This window comes from Rhynchophorus ferrugineus, unplaced genomic scaffold, assembly GCF_030347505.1.
Source record: "Rhynchophorus ferrugineus isolate W39M unplaced genomic scaffold, kcgeb_rfMv2 rfM8, whole genome shotgun sequence".
In the NCBI taxonomy this organism is placed as follows: domain Eukaryota; kingdom Metazoa; phylum Arthropoda; class Insecta; order Coleoptera; family Curculionidae; genus Rhynchophorus; species Rhynchophorus ferrugineus.
This window is the reverse complement of record NW_027472587.1, coordinates 32,339,688-32,361,122: the sequence shown is the minus strand read 5'-3', so window position 1 is coordinate 32,361,122 and position 21,435 is coordinate 32,339,688. Positions and strand designations below refer to the sequence as shown.

The window sequence follows — 21,435 nt, the reverse complement described above, 5'->3', positions numbered from 1 at the left end:
TATCATTTAGCTAAAACTACATTAGCAAGAGACAACAAAACTACTATAATTAATATATATAACAAGGACATATCGTATCAAGTATTACAATATTAAAATATTGCAAATATATTTAATTATTTATTATCGAAAATTTTTAAAAAAGATAGCACAGCTCTTTTTTCATGAGGTGATGTGGAATCTGATAAAAAAAGCATATGCATTGTTCAATTGCCAATTAATTTATATCAGGTACTATGTTTAGAATTCATGCCTTGCATCAATTATTTTAGATCGTTTGTTTATCTAATGGCAATGTCAAAATATAGTTGTTTATTAGATAATTTGAACTAAGTTTGACAACTATGTCAAAATTTCGAATAAATGATTAAACAGCTGATATTTGTTATTGAAAAAGAACGATCCCTGCATATTAAGTTTATGATCTAATAGTTAGAATGTGTCGAAGTAAAAGTCACTTAAAAGCATAAATGCTTAACTGCCCTGTATTCCAATGCGTTCGTCGGTAAGTTACATCTTGTCCACTGGTCCAACTGAACCGAATATGTCTCATCCGGATTACGAACAGTTTTCACATGATCACGCTGCTCTTTTAATTCTACTAAAACACATCGGTGCCCAACTGAAACCAAAAATATTCAACAAGTTTTATGACCGCATTTCTAAGATTAATGAAGTAAAAGTAACAGATTCTACAGGTCAAGTGAGAAATATTCTAGTTCGTTTCATCAAAGAACACCCCGTGGAAAATAATGATTGGGGAGACTTTCAAACACATCGACGGTTGTTGGGCTTGGTATCTCTAGGTAAATATGACTCCCAAGTTGAACTAAATGAAGTATGCAGAGTTCATGAAAGTCTTAAGGTGAAGTATAATGCTACTCTTTATGACTCCAGGTGTATTCTGTTTGGCCCTGCAGGATCTGTTGATGATCCTGAGAAGGAGCATTTTACCACTCCCAGTAATTTTAAAACAAGAGCACTATTTTATGATGAATTATCAGTGTGTGCTGATTTAGAGCAACAAATAACGGAATTCATCAGTGCGCTGTTCTGGGTGTTGGAATCAAAACGATTAGAGCGTTCACGGGAAAAGCTGGAAAGAGTATCATTACTATATGCTCCCTTTGAAAAGAAAGACTTTGTTGGGTTGGATATGGAATCACGCCAGAACAAAAAGAGATGTACTGGAAGGATGACTAAACACCTAGGTGACTTATGTTTGCAAGCTGGGTTAATCTCTGAGTGCCTGCAGTATTATACAAATGCTGCTGATATTTTGAAAAGTGTAAATGACTGGTTGTGGCTGGGTGGTGCTTTTGAAGGTCTCAGTGCAGCATCAGCTTTAGTTCTATATCCTAATATGCAACGGAATGAGCACTTTCAACGTATTGGTAGCCTTCCAGAAGGTTCTCCCAAGAAGCCCTCTATGGATACTTTACAAAATCAAACAGTTGTAGTAAAAAAGAACATTCCCAATGTTTTGTCACCAGACGACATTGCAAAACGGTACAGGGAAGCTATCATTCATTATAGCAAGTATCAAAATGCTGGTATTATCGAAACGGAAGCCAGCTTTAAAGCTGCCCGCATTTCCGTAGAGCAGAATCATGCACTGCAGGCAGCTAGTTTCCTGCAAAATGTCGTTTATATTAATCTATCTCTGTCGGAGCAGGAAAAAATTCAGCGATTTGAAACTCTTTCGGACTTGTACACCCAGATTGGTTTTAATAGAAAAGCTGCTTTTTGTCTGAGATTAGCCGCCACTAGGTGAGTAAAATTATTTTATCAATATAGTTAAATTGTTGTGAACTTAGTTCTTTTTAATTTATGGATCTATTGGTCCACAGGAATTGGATGGATTCATAGGCAACTTCATTCTCTATTAAAGGGGTTACAGGCTCAAATTACATTAGAGCATGAAAGTTAGCCGTTGTTTATAAGTGTCTGTGTAAAATCTGCCATGGAATAATAACTTTTGTCACGCTGATAACCGGGCTGGGTAAAGCCAGTTTCTACCTCACTAACTCATAGTGAGTGAGTAGGGCTTAATGTATCGAGAGTAACCATTGATTCATGGTTCGGAGTCTACGTGAGTCAGTTGGTTCTCTCTTGCCACTGTGATCAAAAAATAATAATACTTGAAATAAGCCTACTTTTGCGATAATTCGAATTAATGTTTGTGATTGTTTACCTATCGCACCAATAACTAGATAGGCCGGGTAAGACCTGGGATGATCTCAGTTAATCAGATAGATAAAACTGGTAAAAAGTACTCTATCACCAATGTTTTAAAGAATTTTGAATACATTTGGCAACATGGTCCAGTGGCATCAATTCAAATCGAATTTTATCGGCTGATTCTGTTACATGTTGTGTTTTTTCTATGATTGACACATCGGACAGCATTCTGACACTTTTTAACTAGGATAAACTAGAAAGGAAAAATCCGCTCCGGATTTAAAATTAACTTAATTGCCTGAGACGTGATTATGACGTGAGATTCTCGGTCATCTCCAGGTCACCGTGCCAAGTTTGGAAGATGCGTCCCGATTCTCACGTTTCTTGGGGATATGCAATCAGGGTTTTATCCTGACTAGTTGTGTCAAGGAGTGGATGGTCACATATATATACGTACATGGATTGTAGTCAAGTTAATCTCTTGGATTTTTATTGACTGAACCTACAGCTTAAGGAGAGCCGCTCGACAATCAGTTTACCGACAAAAGTCTAATTATGGAGAATCCCCAGTCCCCTGTACAGAATGCTTTGAGTTTGCAACGTTGCCAGTTGTTAAAAATTATAAGTTAACCTAATATGATAGAACTTAAAATTTCTGTAGAAGCCCGAGTTACAATATTTTATATATGTTTCGTCCCCTATAATATTAAAAATGTAATATAAAAAACCTTTCATAAACATCTTTCATTATAAAATAATTCTGAAAAGAAAAAAAGAGAAAATAAAATAATATGTAATATTTATCAATACATAAACACTATTCATACATGTATATATATATATATATATATATATATATATATATATATATATATATATATATATATATATATATATGTATATATATATATATATATATATATATATATTCTGGAATTCACAAATTAACTTAGAATCTCACTTGAAACTCAAGTTCAAATTTAACTAAGGTTACTGTCTATTATTTTAAGCTTATATATTATGGCTAAGTTATTTATATTTGACCTTTAATAAACATATTTTTAATTTTAAAAGGAAAAAAGGGAACATAGAACATGTAATGTAACAAATATAATTTATTTATCAATATATAAAAGCGCAAGCATCCATTTATCTTTAAAATTATTCAATAATATATCTTGCACTGCACTAAAAAATACCTTCATTGTTTTTTCATCGAATCTCTTCGATAGGCTTCGATGGAAACCCCTCTCAATTTATTCAATAAAAGCAATGAATGCAATTCAAATCCATGCGCATATAACTTTTAACATTTCATGTTGTCATTTTATTATGATTAACATAAAATATTATTTATTTAAGGTAGGGAAAGTACTCAGAAACTAAGATTACGGCTTATTTAACAATCATCCTCTATTTTTGATCTCATTTACCAATGTTTCAACACTTGTAGCGTCTCTTTAATGTTTTGTACTTGGTGAAATTCAATTGGTTTACTTGCTGAATATTATATAAATCTTTGAGTCAATAAATCTAGTCTTTTCAAATGACCACTACTTAAATTAGCTCGTGTTTTATCCAATATTGGAATTCGTTTGAATTTTAGCAGTGGGTTTAGGCGCAGTCATATTTTTTATCTAGTTACCTCCTATCAACTTCTGATCGATGACGCTCAAGTTTAGAAATAGTATTTTTACTATATACTATATTGAATATATTTTTACCAAATTACGAACCCTCAATCTTCTTCAAGCGACCCAAACTTGACTGTTTTTTGTTCAATTTTATTGCTAAGTATCGACTATATGATCAACGAGCTGTGATTCTGATGAGATATACTCACATAAAGACCATCCAGGCATACTTATCCGTACTTTTACTTTCGCAAGGTCAACTATGCCTAAAATATGAATATATAATTGAATCTAGTTGATGGAATGTAGTACTTATGTCTGCTCAGTTTAAAAGTGTTCTATTAGTTTTTGACAATGTTCACACGTCCATGATTTATCCATGAATGCCTACCATTTATAATCAAAATATAAACAGCACAAGAACAAATAAACTATAACAATTCTTAACCTTACAAAACAGAGCCCCTCCAACGCCAATGGCTAAATCCAAATGGCACTTGTAGTACGTTGGATTCGACCTCTCAATTGCTTGTAAATGGTACCATATAATCAGGTGGAAACTACAGAAGTTTGCTGAATACAGTTGGGATTCTTCAGAAGTAGCCACTACTGTCCATCGATCGATGGACGAACCTTACCAACTGGCGAGTCAGCAACTTATTCAAATTAGATACCATTCTAGAAGACATTCGGTCTTATCCAGTCTGATTATTGAGATTATTACCTAGAAAGGCGATATTAAATATGTTGTAAATAATAAATGCATATAAATAAGTATTTATAGTATATTAATATTTAACAGGTTAATTGAAAAGTCCCCGGCCTGACACATAGATGGCGCTACCAGAATTACATCCATATGATTTTTAGTTAGCCCTAACCTTCAAAGATGCGTTTATAAATGTGCAACTTTTGTTATTGTGAAAAAATGGATAAAAAGGAATTTCGCGTGTTGATAAAATATTGCTTTTTGAAAAGGGAAAAAATACAATTAAAGCAAGAACTTGGCTTGATGCCGAGTTTCCGGAGACTGCCCCAGGAAAATCAACCATCAAGGATTGGAGCACTGAAGATGGTGAACGTAATGGACGCCCAAAACAGGTTGTTACCGACGAAAACATTTAAAAAATCCACAAAATGATTTTGAATGTCCGTAAATTGAAATTTAATTGAAATGAATATCAACAAACGTGTACATCATATCTTTCACGAATATTTGGGTATGAGAAAGCTGTGTGCAAAGTGGATGCCGCGCGAGTTTTAATCAAAAACAACAACGAGTTTATAATTTGGAGCAGTGTTTGAAGATGATTAAGCGCAATAAACCCGAGTTTTTGCGTCGATACGTGACAATGTATGAAACATGGCTCCATCATTTCACTCGAAAGTCCAATTGACCGAGTGGACTGCACACGATGAACCCGCTCCAAAGCGTGGGAAAGCGCAACAGTCGAGAAAACGTTATGGCGTCTGTATATGTTTTATTGACTATCTTGAAAAAGGAAGGACCATCAACAGCGACTATTACATAGTTTTATTGGACCGTTTGAAGGACGAAATCGCCGGAAAACGGCCACATTTGAAGAAAAAGAAAGTGCTGCTTCACCAATGAAATATCAATAGTTTTGCCGTAAAATAGTTTCAATTGAAGCAACTACTAAGTGCTTTAATTTTAATCAACGGATGGTTTTCCTTGTCGGATTTTACACTTATTCAATATGGGCAAATACAATTAGAAGCAATCACAGACCCTTCGGGATTTGAACCCGTGACTATCGCAGCAGTAAGAGGGTCATCCTGTCGCCTTAATCTCTTTGGCTACCAAGCCGGCAAACTTTTTGAGAGTGCTAGTCTTTTTAATGCTAGTTTAGTTTATATATTTTTAATTCCAGTTTCGATTAAAAACTTCTGTAAATGAAAAATAAAAGCAATATTTAAAGAATGTTTTATAAAATTATAATTTTCCTTGTAGCCTTCCTTTATGATTGATCTATTGACGGTTTTTCCCATTAACGATACAGCGCCGCATCTTCGGCATTAAATTATTTGAAAACAGTTATTTTAAAAAACATGAAACTAATCTAGATATTTCTCAAGGTACGTGTCGCAGCAAAATCCGAGTCCCAATTGGAATAGGTGTTACGCCTTGATGCTGCAGAGTTTATCCGGACATAAACTCATCCTGGATCCCGTAGAAATGATAGAGGCTAATCAGGGTTGGCCCATACTACAGGTCCAAATACTTCAGGTAGTTTGCGTGTCATTTTCTACATGATTTGACCAATTCTAAATTCTATAATTGGCGCGTTTTAGGACCTGATAGTGGCTGCTAAGCGAGCCGGCTATTCGGCACTTGCTACTCGTCACATGACTTTTTTGCTGCAAACAATGTGGCATAATCTTAGCGACACCGAGCAAAAGGAATTATCCATTCAGCTGCAGGGCTTGTCGGTGCAATGTGAGGGCTCTCCGGTGCCGCTTGTGTTGGATTCCGGTGTTGTAGTGCCGCCAGCCAACTTGACCGATATCCCGCTTTGTTGTAGTTTTACACTGCGGGACTTGAAGCCTCATCTCCGACCCAAAGTGATCGAGAAGGAGAAAGAGGATACCGGACCGTTCTTGTTTACTCCCATACACTTTGGCACGGGTAGTTTGGATAGGAGACGTGATAAAACTAACCCTAAAATGGGTAAGCTTCATGGATGACTGTTAAAGAATACCTCTAGATGTCATTTATACTAGAATTCGTCTGGGTGGAGAATGAAGTGTGCGAAGTGACCTTAAAACTGGTCAATCCTTTGCCCTTTGAGCTAAAGGTGTCAAACATGCGACTCTTGACGTCTGGAGTAGTGTTCGAGTCTATACCAGAGACTGTAGTGTTGGCTCCCGATGTACCCACGTCCCTAACTCTTAGTGGGTGGGCCAGAGAGAGTGGAGAACTGGAAATCACAGGTACGATATAGTGTTGTTAATATGACTTCAACATTCGTTAAAATAAAAGTCAACTTCTGGTTAATATTCCAGGTTATAGTACTCACGCGCTAGGTGTGAAATCTAACTGCCGACTAAAATACATGAGTAACTCCTTCCCGTCCCAGTACAAGGTAGACGTGGTGCCTAATCTTCCAGTCTTGCAAGTAAGATAAACATACGTTCACTCCATTCATGTTGGTGTGAATCTATTTCGTTCATCTAGGCCTCAACGTCCTTGCCTCAGAGCGCCTCGTTCTCAAACTTCCACGATGATAATATCGTGACATCTGCTAGTGTAAGCTTATACCATGGAGAGACCGTCTGCTGCACGATCACCCTTACCAATACCAGTCAGATCCCGATAGAGATGTTGGACGTATTGATTAGCAGCGGGCTTGAGCCTACGGTACAAGATCAGATTTTCCAGTTCGACCAAGAGGATGTTAAAATAATACTGCCGCTATTACCAGCCCAGTCTGCTACCTTTACGGTGAAGTAATGTCAAGTGTATTGAAACATGAATGGAAGTGTTTATATTCAAAACTCTGGTTTAGAATTTACGGAGCCGCAAATTTCCTGGCTCCTAACTCAGCCGCATCTCCAACCATTCCCAATGAGTACAACAGTGGCTTTTTCAGCAGCATGTCCACATCATTACCGGGAACATCATTGTCTAGGGTTAACTCCAGGTATATGAATTAGAATATGTGAAAGGGTTTAGAAATCAAAAAACTATTGATTTACTTAAAAAAATCGATTTTATTTAAAATAGAAATAGAAGAGACTGATTGAACCGCGATACAAAGCTACACTGAGGTTAAAAACAGATAGAGATCATCTGGATGTCTATTTTCAGGTATCTTGTATAATTCAAAACAAATAGAAATTCCTCATGTCACACTTCAGTCTGTAGTCAGTGTAGTAGTAGTTAGTATAATGTAATACATTCCTCCTAACAGTCTGGACAGCTTAGAGTTCTAACAAAATTATGTTTGAGTATCGCCTGTATCTTTGCCCGTCAGTTTGCCTTTGAAGGTCTAAGAAATGGCTCGGTTTTTAACTAAATTTCTATCGTACCCCTCTATGGAATGGTTTTTCAAATTCTGATGACTCTATATTCCAATATTAGCCTTTGGTGGTCGTTCTCTTAAAGCCTGAACTACAAGCTTCTGTCCAAATTCCGGTAGAGTATATTCACAGCAACTTCAATCCACCTTTGGTGGTCTTACTTTTGAACTGTGATGCATGTGTCAGAAATCCACGGATTAAGGGTGTTTCTCAAAATATGAATGTTTCTTGGTTGGAACAGTTTATGGCTAGCGGTCTTTGAGTAGTTTCAATCCACCTGTTGGGACCTTATAGGTTCAGCTGCGAAAACATTGTCAATCCAACTTCAACCTATCTTCTTCTCTTGATAATTAATTTGATATTGTTTAATTGAATGAATTCAAAAAAGAACAGCCTCAAGAATCATACCGGCTGTGCCAGTATAAAATGGGAAAGGGGTTTAAATATTAAAAACTGTTAATTTACTTTAAAACTGTTTGGATGTAACGGAAGAAGAAACGATTGATTGAACGGCGATGCGAGACATTGAGGGTAAAATCAGATAAAAATCATTCCGACGTTTATTTTTAGATACTTATAAAACCATTCAAAGCAGATGGAAACCCACAGATAACAGTGCAGTCCGTAGCAAATGCAGTACCAGTACTAATCATATAATGTAACATATCTACTCTTAGAAATATTTGAACTACCAATAGATAACTTAGAAATAAATATTATTCTCTTAACAATATAATACATATATAATATTAATTGGAGGGTTTAGGCATTAATATGTGTCCTTTCAGTTTTCGGTCATCCAATTCAGGCCATTCTAGCCTAGCTGGTGGTTTAACTACACTGTTTCAACAACAACCTGGCTCTTCTACAGTTGAAGCTCAATTAAAGCTAAGATACAGCGGAGGAGGCGGCCTTCAGGCGCAGTATTGCCGTATCAGTACGGTTTTCTTTATGGTGGAGCTTTTACCATCTCTGCACGTTACCAATTGGGATGTTCTGCCGGCTGAAACGTAAGAACTTTGACGTATCCATATAGTTCCTGCAATCCCCGTTTTTATTTCACAGAAGTACTCAATTTTATTTGGTGTTAGACATAGTTAATCTAACATCGCAAGAAATGGAACTGGAATATGCTCCGTCTAAACGGATGCTGGTAGAAGCGCAGGAAAGTTGCAGGGTGCCTGTGCCGATAGATAGATGCCCCTTATCGAAACTCTCCAGTACGAATGTAAAATATTAAGCCCTTCGGATGTCACTATGCATTGTTTCAGACTTTTACGACGAAGGAGATCGTTCCTCAAGAACGCTCATGGACGTAAATAAGATATGTTCTGAGCACATCTCTGACCAAGCTAAATTAAAATGGCTATTGAACACGACCGATGCTAAAGGAGTCGCATCTTTGAAGGGTATCACTCTGAGCAGTAGAATGTTAGATATCGTTCGAATGTCGCCATTGGATTGGGGTAAGGCATTTGGTATATTAATTAAAATACTTTAAATATATTAAATTAAAAGTATGAAAATAATTGAATGCTCCATTTTATACTTTTTAACTTAAATCATTCTATAAGATAACCTTGCACTTCTATGTATTTATATTGGATAGTTTTTTGTTCTGATAGCATGTTATTCGTGTGACGACATACATATATATCAGTTTTATTTAATTTAGAATAAAGGGTCTTATTGGAGGCAGTCCCACTTATGGCAGACTGTTTTGTAAACCTAATAAATCTAGGATTCTAGATTTTTATAAAAATCATTATAGAATATATCGTTATATAATTTGATAAAGTGTTAAGATTATTTAATAAATCTAAATTATCGTGTGTATATATATATATATATATATATATATATATATATACAATAATACGGACTAATAGGACAATAATAGGGATTAACACTTCATCAAATTATGTAACGATATATTCTATAACGATTTTTATAAAAATCTAGGATTCTAGATTCATTCATTTATTAAATATTGTGTATATATATAATATTTAATCCATTTTGAATTTATTGTACCGATTCACTATTAATATTTTGTTAGTATCTTTAAAACTGACCAAAAACACATTATATCTGTCTTTCCTATTAAAGATGTCAGGATTAATGGAGATACGGTCACAGCACAAGATGATATATCCTGCGAAGCGGGCGACTCTTTGGAACTACAAATGTCTATAGGCAACAGTTTGGGAATATCCATCAAGGATTTAACATTGTCCATTCAGTTCTACCAGGATTATAACAACGGGACCCTTAACTATAGGATGGACACAAGACTGGCTTTGTCCGGAACGGCAAAGTAAACGGCATATCCACAAAATTATTTCGATACCAGTTCATTTGTTTTTCAGAAAAGTTTTGCCCAGTTTGGACCCGAGGGATGTCGCTAAGCATAAGTGTAACGTGGTATTTTTTACTCCTGGACTGTATAAAATGGACATACAATGCCATTCACCTGACGGGAGTGTTCATACTACCGGACAACTCATTCCTATGGGACATATTTGGAAATTCACGCCACCTATTTCAATTCAAGTCAAATAGATTATTTGAGATGTTTATTAGTTGTGTATTATATACAAAAATAAATTATATCAATTATTGTTTTATATAAGCAATTATTATTGTTTGATTAGTAATATATCGTTGTAATTTTCCTCCTTTTGTCGTAATGTACAAGTGCTTGCGGTCTATAGAAAAAAGTGCGGCCCGTTTCAGGTAGTATTTATTCTCACAATTGAAGAGAATCTGATGTTGCCAGTTTAGTCAGATATATTATTTGTATAGTTAGAAAATAAGTCTGTGATTAAGTAAGAGAGGCCAGATTGTGGCTTAATATGAATAAATTAATATATAATAATCAAGTTTTAATTGTAAAATATTGTTATTAATAAATCTTGATGTTTTTATTCTTTAAATCTTCCATGTGATTCCCAATGTATAAAGGAATTCATACAATCTGGCAATAAAGCGGCTAGAATTATAGATTGTTTAAGGCGGAGCACCAAGTATAATTATAAAGTTAAGGGCTTGTTTTTTTGATGACCAATGAAACAAAATTGAAGGCAAACTATATATTGGCGAATACAAAATGTCACAAAAAGAAATCTCAATAGAAAGTTCGATACTTCTTCGCACAAAATATCGATATGATCGGAGAAAACTATCGATAATATTTCGGCATCTCTGAGCTTAACAATATAACCCTACTTATCTGTCGGCTTTTAATTTATAAAAACTATATAAAAGTGAATTTAAAATGTCTAAGAGGTTGTTATCTGCTCTTGAATATCCCAATGCCGATAATGTAAATTTATCTGGTGGGTATAGAATATTTTAATCAAATACATTGGTTTAACTTTTAAGATGTTTTAGAGGAAAAAACCATCAGAAGCATAGTAGTTTGGTTGGAGCTTAACAAGATCAATGGAGCCAAAACCAGCACTTTGAATGGATTGAAGGACGTAGGTTCGAAGGACTGGGTCGTCCACTTTGATGCCTACAAAGATCAGTTGGGTTGTCCACCTTTAGAATCCCAGCAAGAAGAAATTCATTGGCTTCTTGGCAAAGCTATTCATCTGGAGACTAGTAAAAATAGTGGGTGTACTTGGTGTTTAGTGATGAAACACTTAATTTGGGCTTTTATAAATTTTAGAAAATGTCTACCTACAACATGCTGTTGAAAATATAAGGGTTTCGAGTGCTCCCAAAGTCATTGCTGAAAACCCCCTTGATAAATTAGATTGTAAGGCTGCCCAATTATTAGCTTTATATGTTTTCAATGATTTTATTTTTAGTTAGAAGTAAAGAGTTTCAGGATAGAATCAATCAGTTGGCTAAAACTTTAAAAATAGTGCCTTACCCTGATCCGCTTGTAACTCTTCAAGCAGTGCGCAAAATTGTATGTACTAGATTAGCTCCAGATTGTGTTGAACATCCAGATAAATATATAGCAAAGGTCAGTTATTTATAATAATAAGAATATACACTACTTTTGTTTTAATTTTAGGGCACACCTTTTCCATTTCAAGATGCTGATTTAGGTTTCGATTTGAATGATCCTGTGTTAAATAAGGCTGCCAAAATTCTTAGGATGCTATACATTCAAGATTTGAGAAACTTACAAACAAAAGCTAATGAGCTAATTGTTGGTGTTCAGAGTGTAACAGCTAATCCAAAAACTGATACCAAATTGGGACAAGTTGGGCGCTAAATTATAATAACAAGACTGGACATTGGATGAAAATAAATTATCATGGTGCATCTTAAATGTAGATTTATTTATAACCATTTTTTGCTAATAAATTATTGAAGTGAATTTTAGTTTGACTAGATTTTTATTCAGAAAGGACCTCTATAATCTGAAAGGGCTTTTATCCACTATTTCTCCTAATCCTAAACATAGTATGCCTAAAATATACAGTACATGAGTACAGAAATACAGATATATAATATTTTAAGTACATACCACCTCCTAGAATTGTTGTAAATATTTTAGAGCTACGTTTGTAATTTCTGGCAGAATAAATTAAATAACATCCCATACTACTTAAACAACAAACCGCAATTATTTTACAGGGTAAGCATGATTGTTTAGTAACCTTTTTATCCATAATTCATACTAGTTAGAGTGTATCACTATATAGCGTATTCTCTTTGCAATATTATATTTATCGCAAAATATAAAATGTTATAAAATACTATTTATTTTGATTTTTATTCTTAGGTTATAAACAATTATGAAAATGTTTAGTAATAATCCTTACCATTGAAGGGTACACGATGTTGTCAGCTTGTGCAAATAAAACTTTTTTCCAAATTTCAGGAAGAGTTAAATGTTCCTTGAATTGAATCAATTAATAATATTATAAAACTTTAATATAATTAATTAGTTTTAATAGCTGATTAACAAACTTATTAGCTTTCTTATATAAATTATTCATAGAAATTATAAAGTCTGAAATATGGACTTTTTGGGGCTATTGGCGGTGATGGCTACAACATTAAAAGTGTTGTGTTATAAATAAAACAAAATCTCCATATGTAAATACAATTCGTATGGTCTGGCAACATCTCTTGATAAAACGTAGACTTTTATTATGACCTTCAATTATATAGCTAAAGGCTACTAAGCACAAAATATTGAGAATTCTGTTTTGTGTGGTTTTGTACTATTAAGTAAACATAACCTATTTACTGTAGACGTCAAAATATGTCTTCGATAGATAGGGTACGTATAATGATCTTAGGTGATTCTGGAGTAGGGAAAACGTCCTTTGTTAGCTTAGCCGCACATAACGAGTCTATAAAGTCGCCCAGCTGGACTATCGGTTGTTCAGTAGAAGTAAAACTGCATGAATACAAAGAGGGAACCAAAGATCAGAGGACATTCTTCGTGGAATTTTGGGATGTTGGGGGCAGCAACAATCATAGAAACACACGCCAAGTTTTTTATAATCCTTGCCATGGGGTAATTTTAGTGCATGACTTGACCAATCGGAAATCCGAGGAAAATCTGCAAAAGTGGCTTACAGAGTTGTTAGATCATGAAAACAATGGCGAATCTAATCTGAGCTCTGTCTCTTGTGATGGAGAAGATCTGGATGCTGAAAATTTGCTAGGTGGCAATAACGTAATTCCCATGTTGGTAATTGGTACCAAACTGGATCAAGTAGATGATAAAAGGTCCAACATAACTAATAAGAGTTTTCGATGTAGGTATAATACCGAAGAAATACTATTAGACTGCAGGCAATCGAGATATTTGGCTGCTGGAACTTCAAATGCAGTCAAACTGTCTAGATTCTATGATAAAGTTATTGAAAATAGTTTATTGGACAGAAGAAAAAGTGAAAGATTTGGAACTCTGGCAGTGTCACCGATATTTTCCTCCAAGTTTTATTCAACTCATCAAGATTAATTGTTATATAGCCATTTATATAAATACTTTATCAATAATGTAATATGTGCTTTATAAATGTTAAAATAAATATTGGTATTGTATGTTTGAACTTCTTTTATTCACTAAAAATATTCACAATGGAGTGCTTATATCCGAACTGGTAGTACGCTAAAAATGGGAAGTTTTTTATCAACCACATATCGCGGTATCTTGTCTGGTTATGGTACCACCTCAAAGGCGCCCATTTTAAACTCTTGAACACAAACGCTGTAAAGAACAGCATAAACGTCTCCAGCCAGGTGAGTTTTTTATATTCTTCCTGCTTGTTATGAATAATATTCAAATTGTTCTCTAATACCATCAACAAAGAACAGTAAGATACATTAAAGTTAAGCATTGGTTGAAAAGCCCATAGTCCATTTATCAGGTGGCGTGACATGTTGATAAATTCGGGATCTTTCCTTCTAACTTGTGGTAAAAATACTTTATGGATAAGTTCGTTGCATATTGCCTTAGTTTCCTCAACTGTGCCAGAGCAAATGTTAAACCTATTGATTGTAAAAAAATATATTGAATCAAATATTATATAGTTTATTTAACAATTTGGTAACTCACCGATCTTCTATACCTAAAATGTAGCCGATAACACGCCATAAATGAAGGTAAGCCTGCCACTCGCTGTCGGAAGCTGTTTGAACACCCAGAAAGTGTCCTCTAACCAACTGATAACCCACAAAACCAAATTGCGTCAGTGCCATATCTTTCTGAGATATTCTATTGATGCCTGCTTTGCAACAACGATTGCTAGCGAAGTTGTGCAAGTTCCTCACATTCCTGACAGACTTCCACAGCCTTAAAATGAGCCAACGTCGAGAGTGCTGTGGGACGAGTGTTTCGTACGCTATTGCGATACTTACTGGGACCCTGGTTTAAAGTCATCATCGTACCAAATTGTCATGTGTATTACAGTAGCCACGTATCGTTTGTAAGCTGAAAAATCACTACCAGACATTCCGGTATGTATCAGAATTTTAACGATGGTGGGTATGGAAAGAACTGTCATCAGACCGAGCAGCTTGGCGCCGGTAAAGGCGAATATATTTTTGTGATAAAAAGCTTGCCCCCTATAAAAATAACGTATACTTTTTTAGCCAAGGTCGATATTATTCCCTTACATTTTAAAGAGCTTTTCATCATAAAACTGCGGCAATTCATTTTGTCTTTCGAACGCTTCTGATTCAGCATCGCAACTTTGTGATGCTCCCTCGTCTAGCAAACGCTGAACAAAAATTTCCGCTAAAACAGAAACATTATGATCTTTTACAGTTATTGATGCCTCTGAATCAAAAGATAGTAATGTTTTTCAAATAAAACGCAACGAATTATTTGTTTTTTTCAAATTTATTTAGCTCCGTCTTAATTTTCTGCCAGGGTTGATCCAAAACCATGTTCTCGCAGAAGTTTTTTGAGGTTAGGGAATACCTATAATTCTGATGGAGCTAAATCAGGCCAGTAGGGTGATCGCGGAGTAATGTCAGTTGAATTTCTGATAAAAAAGTAATGAAATCTTGTCGAAGAATTGCGTTTTGACCAGTTTGGCTTGGTAGAATATATTTCTAATCAACAACGATACGATTTTTATTATTATGATTTTATTATATAGTGCTGCTGTGATTTATTACTGGTGCTACTATTTTATTTATATATTATATATTTATATGTGTGAATTATAGCTCGTTCAATAAATCGGCGAACTAACGTTATCTGAACTTGTGACGTCAAAACTATGCAGTGTTGCCGCATCAACTTTGAGTTTTAGTTTATTTTGGCTTGACAACATAATTCTAAAATAAATAAAATAATGAAACAAAAATAATGTTATAAAATATAATGTATTTTAATATTATAGTAAATCTAATGCATATATTATCTCTTTCAAAACAAGCAAAGGGCTAAAACAACCTTTGCCGGTTTATAATCTCTATTTATTATCAGTAATATTTTGAAGAATTTTGATGTTTGAGAACCAGGTGAATTTAGTAGGTTGATTTGGTTACGTGTTCGAATGTATGAAGATAGCATTGTATCTCTTTTTAACTAGAATAAAATGAGAAGAAAAATATTGTGTGATTTTAAAATTAATTTACCAATTGCGATAGGCAATACATTCGACATTATGATGACGTGAGTTCACTGTTATTTTGAATAGCTATATGTTTGATTTTAATTGGCAAAATGACATTTGGCATTTTATCTAGGTTATGTTATAGAAAAATTTGAAAGATTTGTATTACGATAAAAATAAATAATTCATTAATTAAAAATGTATTTCATATATTTTAATTAGATTATAATACATTATATAGAGATAGTTCCTATTAGATAATTACCAGAATTGATCCATATATTCTAATTTTATAACAATGTGATAATTGAAAAAGAAGTCAGTTTAAGGTATCATCTTGTTTAACATATGGCGATGTCAATATGTCAATATTTTTTTCTTGAATAAAACGTTAATTGAAAGATTATATTCTGAAGCATAAAGAACGTGTTAACATACCGCCAAGTAATATTTTATTTCGTTTAAATATGCGAAAAAGTAAAAGAAAGCGAGAGTTTTTCGAACATTCACCTCATTATTTGTTTTTTATTTGTCATAAATTTAATTCTGTTTATAATTATATAACATAATAATAATATAGAAAAACAGCAAGAAGTTACTAATTTTGTTCGATTTAGATAAAAAAAAACTATAAATTGATTTTTTTACATCCAATATTCTGTAAAATATGAATACTGTAAATAAGTTTTCTAGTAGTTGTGCGAAAACTATATGAAATCGAGTTACTCACCTTTCTTTTTGTAGTCTGTCATTTATGTACGTTGTTTCCTGAAATCTGTCGAAGGGAATGATAAATTAAATTAAATAATGATAAAAATAAATCATATTTATGTATTATTCTTTATATATATATATATATATATATATATATTTAAATATACATATATATACATGTATATATATATATATATATATATATATATATATATATATATATATATATATATATATATGTATATATATGTGTTTTGATTTTATTATAACGTTTAGTTTAAATAATTGTTTACCGTATACATGTTTATACATGACTCTAATCATAGATTATTACCCATATCATTACTAGATATGTGATTTTATACACTACGCACCTAGTATTACTTTTAAATGCTTTAACGTTGGTTACCAGAATGCATTATGTACAATTAATATAAAACTGTATATAATAGTTCTTAATCTATATAAGTTATGTTATTTTTATTATTTTCTATGAAAAATTTAGATTAATTAATTATTGTTTTAATTATTAATAATCTATTTTGATTTTAGCATATAATAATATTGTTTGGTATAGCCCTTTAATATGTAATCTATCATATCGTTCAATTTTATATTATTGTATATTTGTAGTGATATTAATATTGGCGAAATGTTTAGTATATGATTCTTAAACGACAATTGCATATACGCAGTGCAACTATTATACATACTTACTTGGAGGTCAAAAATCACGGTGTTTATTGCGGAAACATTTGATACTGTACGGGACGATTAGAAGCACTGAAGAATTTCTCGCTGTCGGAAGAATTGTCTGACACAAATAGCAGCGCTTTCACCGGCCATTTGAAAAAATGAACGATGTACATCGAAAGTGACAATTAAACACAGTGTTCGTGATTGAAATATATTTCGTTCTGTAATTTATTTATTCGACCTTCATGTCTTTCATATAATGTATTTCGACAGAGTTACTTATAGTTGCTTACTGTGATCGTCTTTATAGTATCTCTGCTTTTGTTAAAAGACAGACAGATTCAACAGGTATTTTAAAATATATTTCACACGCTTGGGTTACAACTTAAGTCAGGATAGTGAATATAAACGCATGAATGACGGGATATTCATTACGTTGAGAGTGCCCTTATTCCAAGATTGCGCAGTAATGCTGCTATATAGATACGATGTTTATGCAACCTCGTATTTGCTTTAAGGTTTAATTTATTACATATTTAGTACAATAATTCTTCGGTTTATTGAGGCATAAATAATAATAATAATAATTGTTTTTGTATTAATATTTAAAATTATTGGGATTAAAAGTTGATTACGATGATGACAAATGACAAATGTCAGTTGTCAGGATAAATTTGGTATATTTTGGTATCATAAAAATATATTTTATCTATAATATATTATTAAAGACTGAAACATATTTCTTAATTATTTAGGTACATTATAAGGACATTTTTATTTGATTTATTGATATGTAGACGGAGCATACATACATCATATTATTGAGGTTAGGAAGAGAGACCGGTTAACCTTGGTTTCTTTTAGAGGAGGTATAATTATTTATTGAAAAAATTATTCAGGAACAATTAGAAACATTTCTAAAGAAATTTGCAATGTTATAACTCATCACTAACTTATATCTCGCACTGTAAGTAGTATCGATATATATCAGATGCCATTCTGACATGAGACTACAGGAAATAAATTAATGCATATAGTCATAGAGAAATAGACATTTAACTTCATAGGAAATTTTGGGGAAATGTTTTGCGATGTCCAACATCTAGATATCGCTACTTTTAACTTATTACTTGCTTTAATCGGTACGCTGTAAACCCCGATGGGATTTGATTGCCTCATTTCGTTTCTATGGTACGTTTGTTGTTTATTTATTTTGAACGCAATTTTCCGTACGGCCATAGAGTAATAGAGATGTAACTCAATAGGGGACTCTGACGCAAAGTTTTGCTTTGCCCAACCTCCAGAGGGCAGTATAATTAGCCGTTCAAATAATTTGATTGGTCAATTTAAATTTTCATTATTGGCACCGGTAACCTTGACGTCATATTTAATTGACCGATGAAATTTAAATAAAAAACTATTTTTTTCTGAAATAAATTTATTAAATAAAAATATAATATATAAAAATAAATAAATATAAATATATAATGTAAATTTATCTATAAAATATAAATATAATATGAAGATAAATATATCTAAAAAATGTAAATATTATATACATATATATAACACCGTAAACAAAAAACTTTGGTCCATTGCAAATCCAAATTATCTCTTCCGCCTTTTTTCTTTTTCGTATTTGTTTAGTGTCATCAATTTAATAGGATCTATCAGAGTTCTGCTTTTTTGTTTTCTTATACTGAAAGCAAACTTTTGAGTCTTCCCCTGTTATTCAAAAGTATATAGCGCACCTTGTTATTTCTTTTAATATTTTATCTGAAGGATCATTATGAAATGTACAATTGAAGGGTTTTAAATTTACTTTTTTTTTAAACATTTGACAAAGATTTTGTTATTATCGACAATGAGATAGCCTACGCCTATTTTCATTTCATCCCCGTTTTGTATAGAATGTAAATATTTAGAGCCCTCATGTCCATCCTCTTCACAATTACCTAAAGGTCAATGAGATGAAACAAATTAACTTATGTTGAGCGCTTCAAATGATTTTTAAAACATAGTAGCCGAGGATGTATATTCCTGAATCCATGAGCTAGATCCAAAAAAAACTATGTTGGTTAAGTAGCCTTAAACCCATATATTTATTTGGATAATTACACTTTTTCTTTGTTTAATGAAATGAACCCCTCAAGGCGGCTATTAAATTGATGGCACTTCAACAAATTTGTTCTTACTTGGCCAATAAATTTTACACCAAAATTCCTCCGATAATTCACTTTACTTTTTGTACTACCTACTTATATATAATAATGAACTAATAATTTAATTTCTAAAGGCGCTATTCCATATGTGAGCCATACTTCTATGCATATAGTTTGTTCCAGGTTGTTTTGTACATACGTCATTTCAATTTGTGACATTGCAATGTTGCCGCATCAACTCTGAGTTCAGTTTGTTTTGACTCTTGAGGTTGACATATAGCAAAATTCTAATCAAAATAAAATAAATGAACAAAACCGTTATCAAATATAATTTATTTTAACTTTATAGTACATCTAAAAATTACAGTTAAGTATACAGCCATAATAGGTTATAGGTTAGAGTTATAACCTCTTATCGATATGCTTTAAGAATTTTGCGTACGTCTGACAACCGGACAACTTTGACAGGCTCAATCATGTACGTGTTCGAACTAATCAGATAGCATTGTGCCTCTTTTAAACTAAAATAAGTTGAGAAGGAAAATATTATTTAACTGATTCTGAAACGAATTTACAAATTGCGACAGGCAATACATTAAACATCTCGATGACGTATGTACAAAAAACTTTGAATAGACTATAAAGTAATGGAGAAGAAACTCAAGGGGTCAGCTCTGACGTCATGTATAATTGACCAATAAAATTTAAATACGATTTAATTTATAAAATAAATTTATGAATCAAATTCAATAAATATAATCTATATATATATATATATATATATATATATATATATATATATATATATATATATATATATATATATATATTATAGCATTGAGTACTTTTTACTATCGGCTGTTTTAGTCGTCTACTTTTAATTACTATTTTTGGTTCTACTAGTTCATTCGACTGAATTTTAACTTTCTGTGTGTCGTTCTTGTCGCGATCTTGACAAGAATATGCCGAACTGAGGCTTATAATAACAATATATCGTATATTAATATAGCAGCATTTTGGAACGATATTTTTCAAGATTTAGATTCAAAAATTTAGACTTAAAAGGTTACAGAAATTGAATTTATTCGAAAAGATTTGAAGAAGTTTTTATAGTAGAAATTTCGTAAAAAATATTAGCCGTAAAGAGGTGATAAATATATTCAATATTTAAAGTAAATATTTCTAATAAATACAAGAAAATAATGATGGTCGCGACATTTTTTAGTTAAGATTTAATTTATCAGCAGGTTAGGCAGAGAAATCTTTTTTGTAATCTATTTTTATTATTTTATAACTCTTTAGTAGAATGATGAACTAAACGTTCGGTTTGATAATATATTGAAAGAGAATCCTCAACTTCTGCTATCCACAATCCTTAATTTAAAAACTCAGTATTTGGTATTACGAATAATGCTGAAGCTATATAGAGAGATAATCACAAAAGAGATATATTCTATTCTAACTTCAAAAATTACAAATACACTACTACAACTCGAAATTCAAGACACAAATACTGACTAAGAATGTATTTCATCTGAAGACATTTGGATAAAAAACTAGCTAGAATGAAGTAAATAATTACACCAGGTGCTACAATAACTTTACAAATTAAGCACCATTTGGAAATGCTACTTATTGGGCGTTTAGAAAACCCATTAGATTTATGACATGTTCATAAAATGATATTACTTGATTTCTGTCAGTTACATTTGAAATATTCTGCTTGCTTTATATGCTGCTTTGTTTTGATTGGTCTGCCATTTCGCCTCATTACTTTGTGACGTCACATTTATTGGCGTCGTATTTATTTTAAAGTATTTTAAAAAAGTATTTTCCTGCAACATTTATCCCTTCGGAATAAGTTTTTTTAAAATCCGGCCAAATTATTAACATTCGAAGAAATCTCATCACGGGAGAAAAGCTGAATATGTTTATTATATTTTTGAATAGTTAATAAAAAAC

The 21,435-nt window shown here is 32.6% G+C and overlaps 4 protein-coding genes and 1 long non-coding RNA gene across 10 annotated transcripts; 3 read left to right on the top strand and 2 right to left on the bottom strand.

The window, feature by feature from the left end:
* The first annotated feature begins 230 nt into the window (after positions 1 to 230).
* On the top strand, positions 231 to 10,492 carry brun (trafficking protein particle complex subunit brun). 3 transcript variants are annotated; one of them, XM_076411825.1, is made up of 12 exons: positions 231 to 1,770; positions 5,913 to 6,063; positions 6,129 to 6,504; positions 6,558 to 6,767; positions 6,840 to 6,952; positions 7,012 to 7,283; positions 7,343 to 7,477; positions 8,645 to 8,866; positions 8,922 to 9,076; positions 9,128 to 9,322; positions 9,966 to 10,173; positions 10,231 to 10,492. In XM_076411825.1, exons 1-12 carry the CDS (start codon positions 494 to 496, stop codon positions 10,262 to 10,264), a joined length of 3,348 nt encoding a protein of 1,115 aa, XP_076267940.1. In that variant the 5' UTR covers positions 231 to 493; the 3' UTR covers positions 10,265 to 10,492. The 3 variants fall into 3 exon arrangements, with proteins under 3 accessions (XP_076267940.1, XP_076267939.1, XP_076267941.1); XM_076411824.1 differs by having other exon boundaries at positions 10,226 to 10,492; XM_076411826.1 differs by having other exon boundaries at positions 360 to 505; positions 10,226 to 10,492.
* A 542-nt stretch (positions 10,493 to 11,034) lies between these two features.
* On the top strand, positions 11,035 to 12,197 carry LOC143201000 (RNA transcription, translation and transport factor protein). Its single transcript, XM_076411837.1, has 5 exons — positions 11,035 to 11,194; positions 11,250 to 11,471; positions 11,530 to 11,619; positions 11,672 to 11,832; positions 11,884 to 12,197. The coding sequence occupies exons 1-5, from the start codon at positions 11,134 to 11,136 to the stop codon at positions 12,085 to 12,087; spliced, it is 738 nt and encodes a 245-aa protein (XP_076267952.1). The 5' UTR covers positions 11,035 to 11,133; the 3' UTR covers positions 12,088 to 12,197.
* Positions 12,134 to 12,766, bottom strand: LOC143201003 (uncharacterized). Of its 3 annotated transcripts, none has more exons than XR_013006866.1 (3): positions 12,641 to 12,766; positions 12,343 to 12,419; positions 12,134 to 12,284 (listed from the first exon to the last, which is right to left on the bottom strand). It is a non-coding gene; the product is annotated as an uncharacterized LOC143201003 (long non-coding RNA). The 3 variants fall into 3 exon arrangements; XR_013006865.1 differs by lacking the exon at positions 12,641 to 12,766 and adding an exon at positions 12,476 to 12,607; XR_013006864.1 differs by lacking the exon at positions 12,641 to 12,766 and having other exon boundaries at positions 12,343 to 12,476.
* A 210-nt stretch (positions 12,767 to 12,976) lies between these two features.
* Positions 12,977 to 13,877, top strand: LOC143201001 (rab-like protein 3). Its single transcript, XM_076411838.1, has one exon. It carries the CDS (start codon positions 13,087 to 13,089, stop codon positions 13,792 to 13,794), a length of 708 nt encoding a protein of 235 aa, XP_076267953.1. The 5' UTR covers positions 12,977 to 13,086; the 3' UTR covers positions 13,795 to 13,877.
* On the bottom strand, positions 13,873 to 17,746 carry LOC143200998 (uncharacterized). 2 transcript variants are annotated; one of them, XM_076411833.1, is made up of 6 exons: positions 17,333 to 17,746; positions 16,632 to 16,676; positions 14,952 to 15,072; positions 14,694 to 14,900; positions 14,392 to 14,628; positions 13,873 to 14,324 (listed from the first exon to the last, which is right to left on the bottom strand). In XM_076411833.1, exons 2-6 carry the CDS (start codon positions 16,651 to 16,653, stop codon positions 13,892 to 13,894), a joined length of 1,020 nt encoding a protein of 339 aa, XP_076267948.1. In that variant the 5' UTR covers positions 16,654 to 16,676; positions 17,333 to 17,746; the 3' UTR covers positions 13,873 to 13,891. The 2 variants fall into 2 exon arrangements, with proteins under 2 accessions (XP_076267948.1, XP_076267949.1); XM_076411834.1 differs by having other exon boundaries at positions 17,329 to 17,460.
* Between the last annotated feature and the right edge of the window lie 3,689 nt (positions 17,747 to 21,435).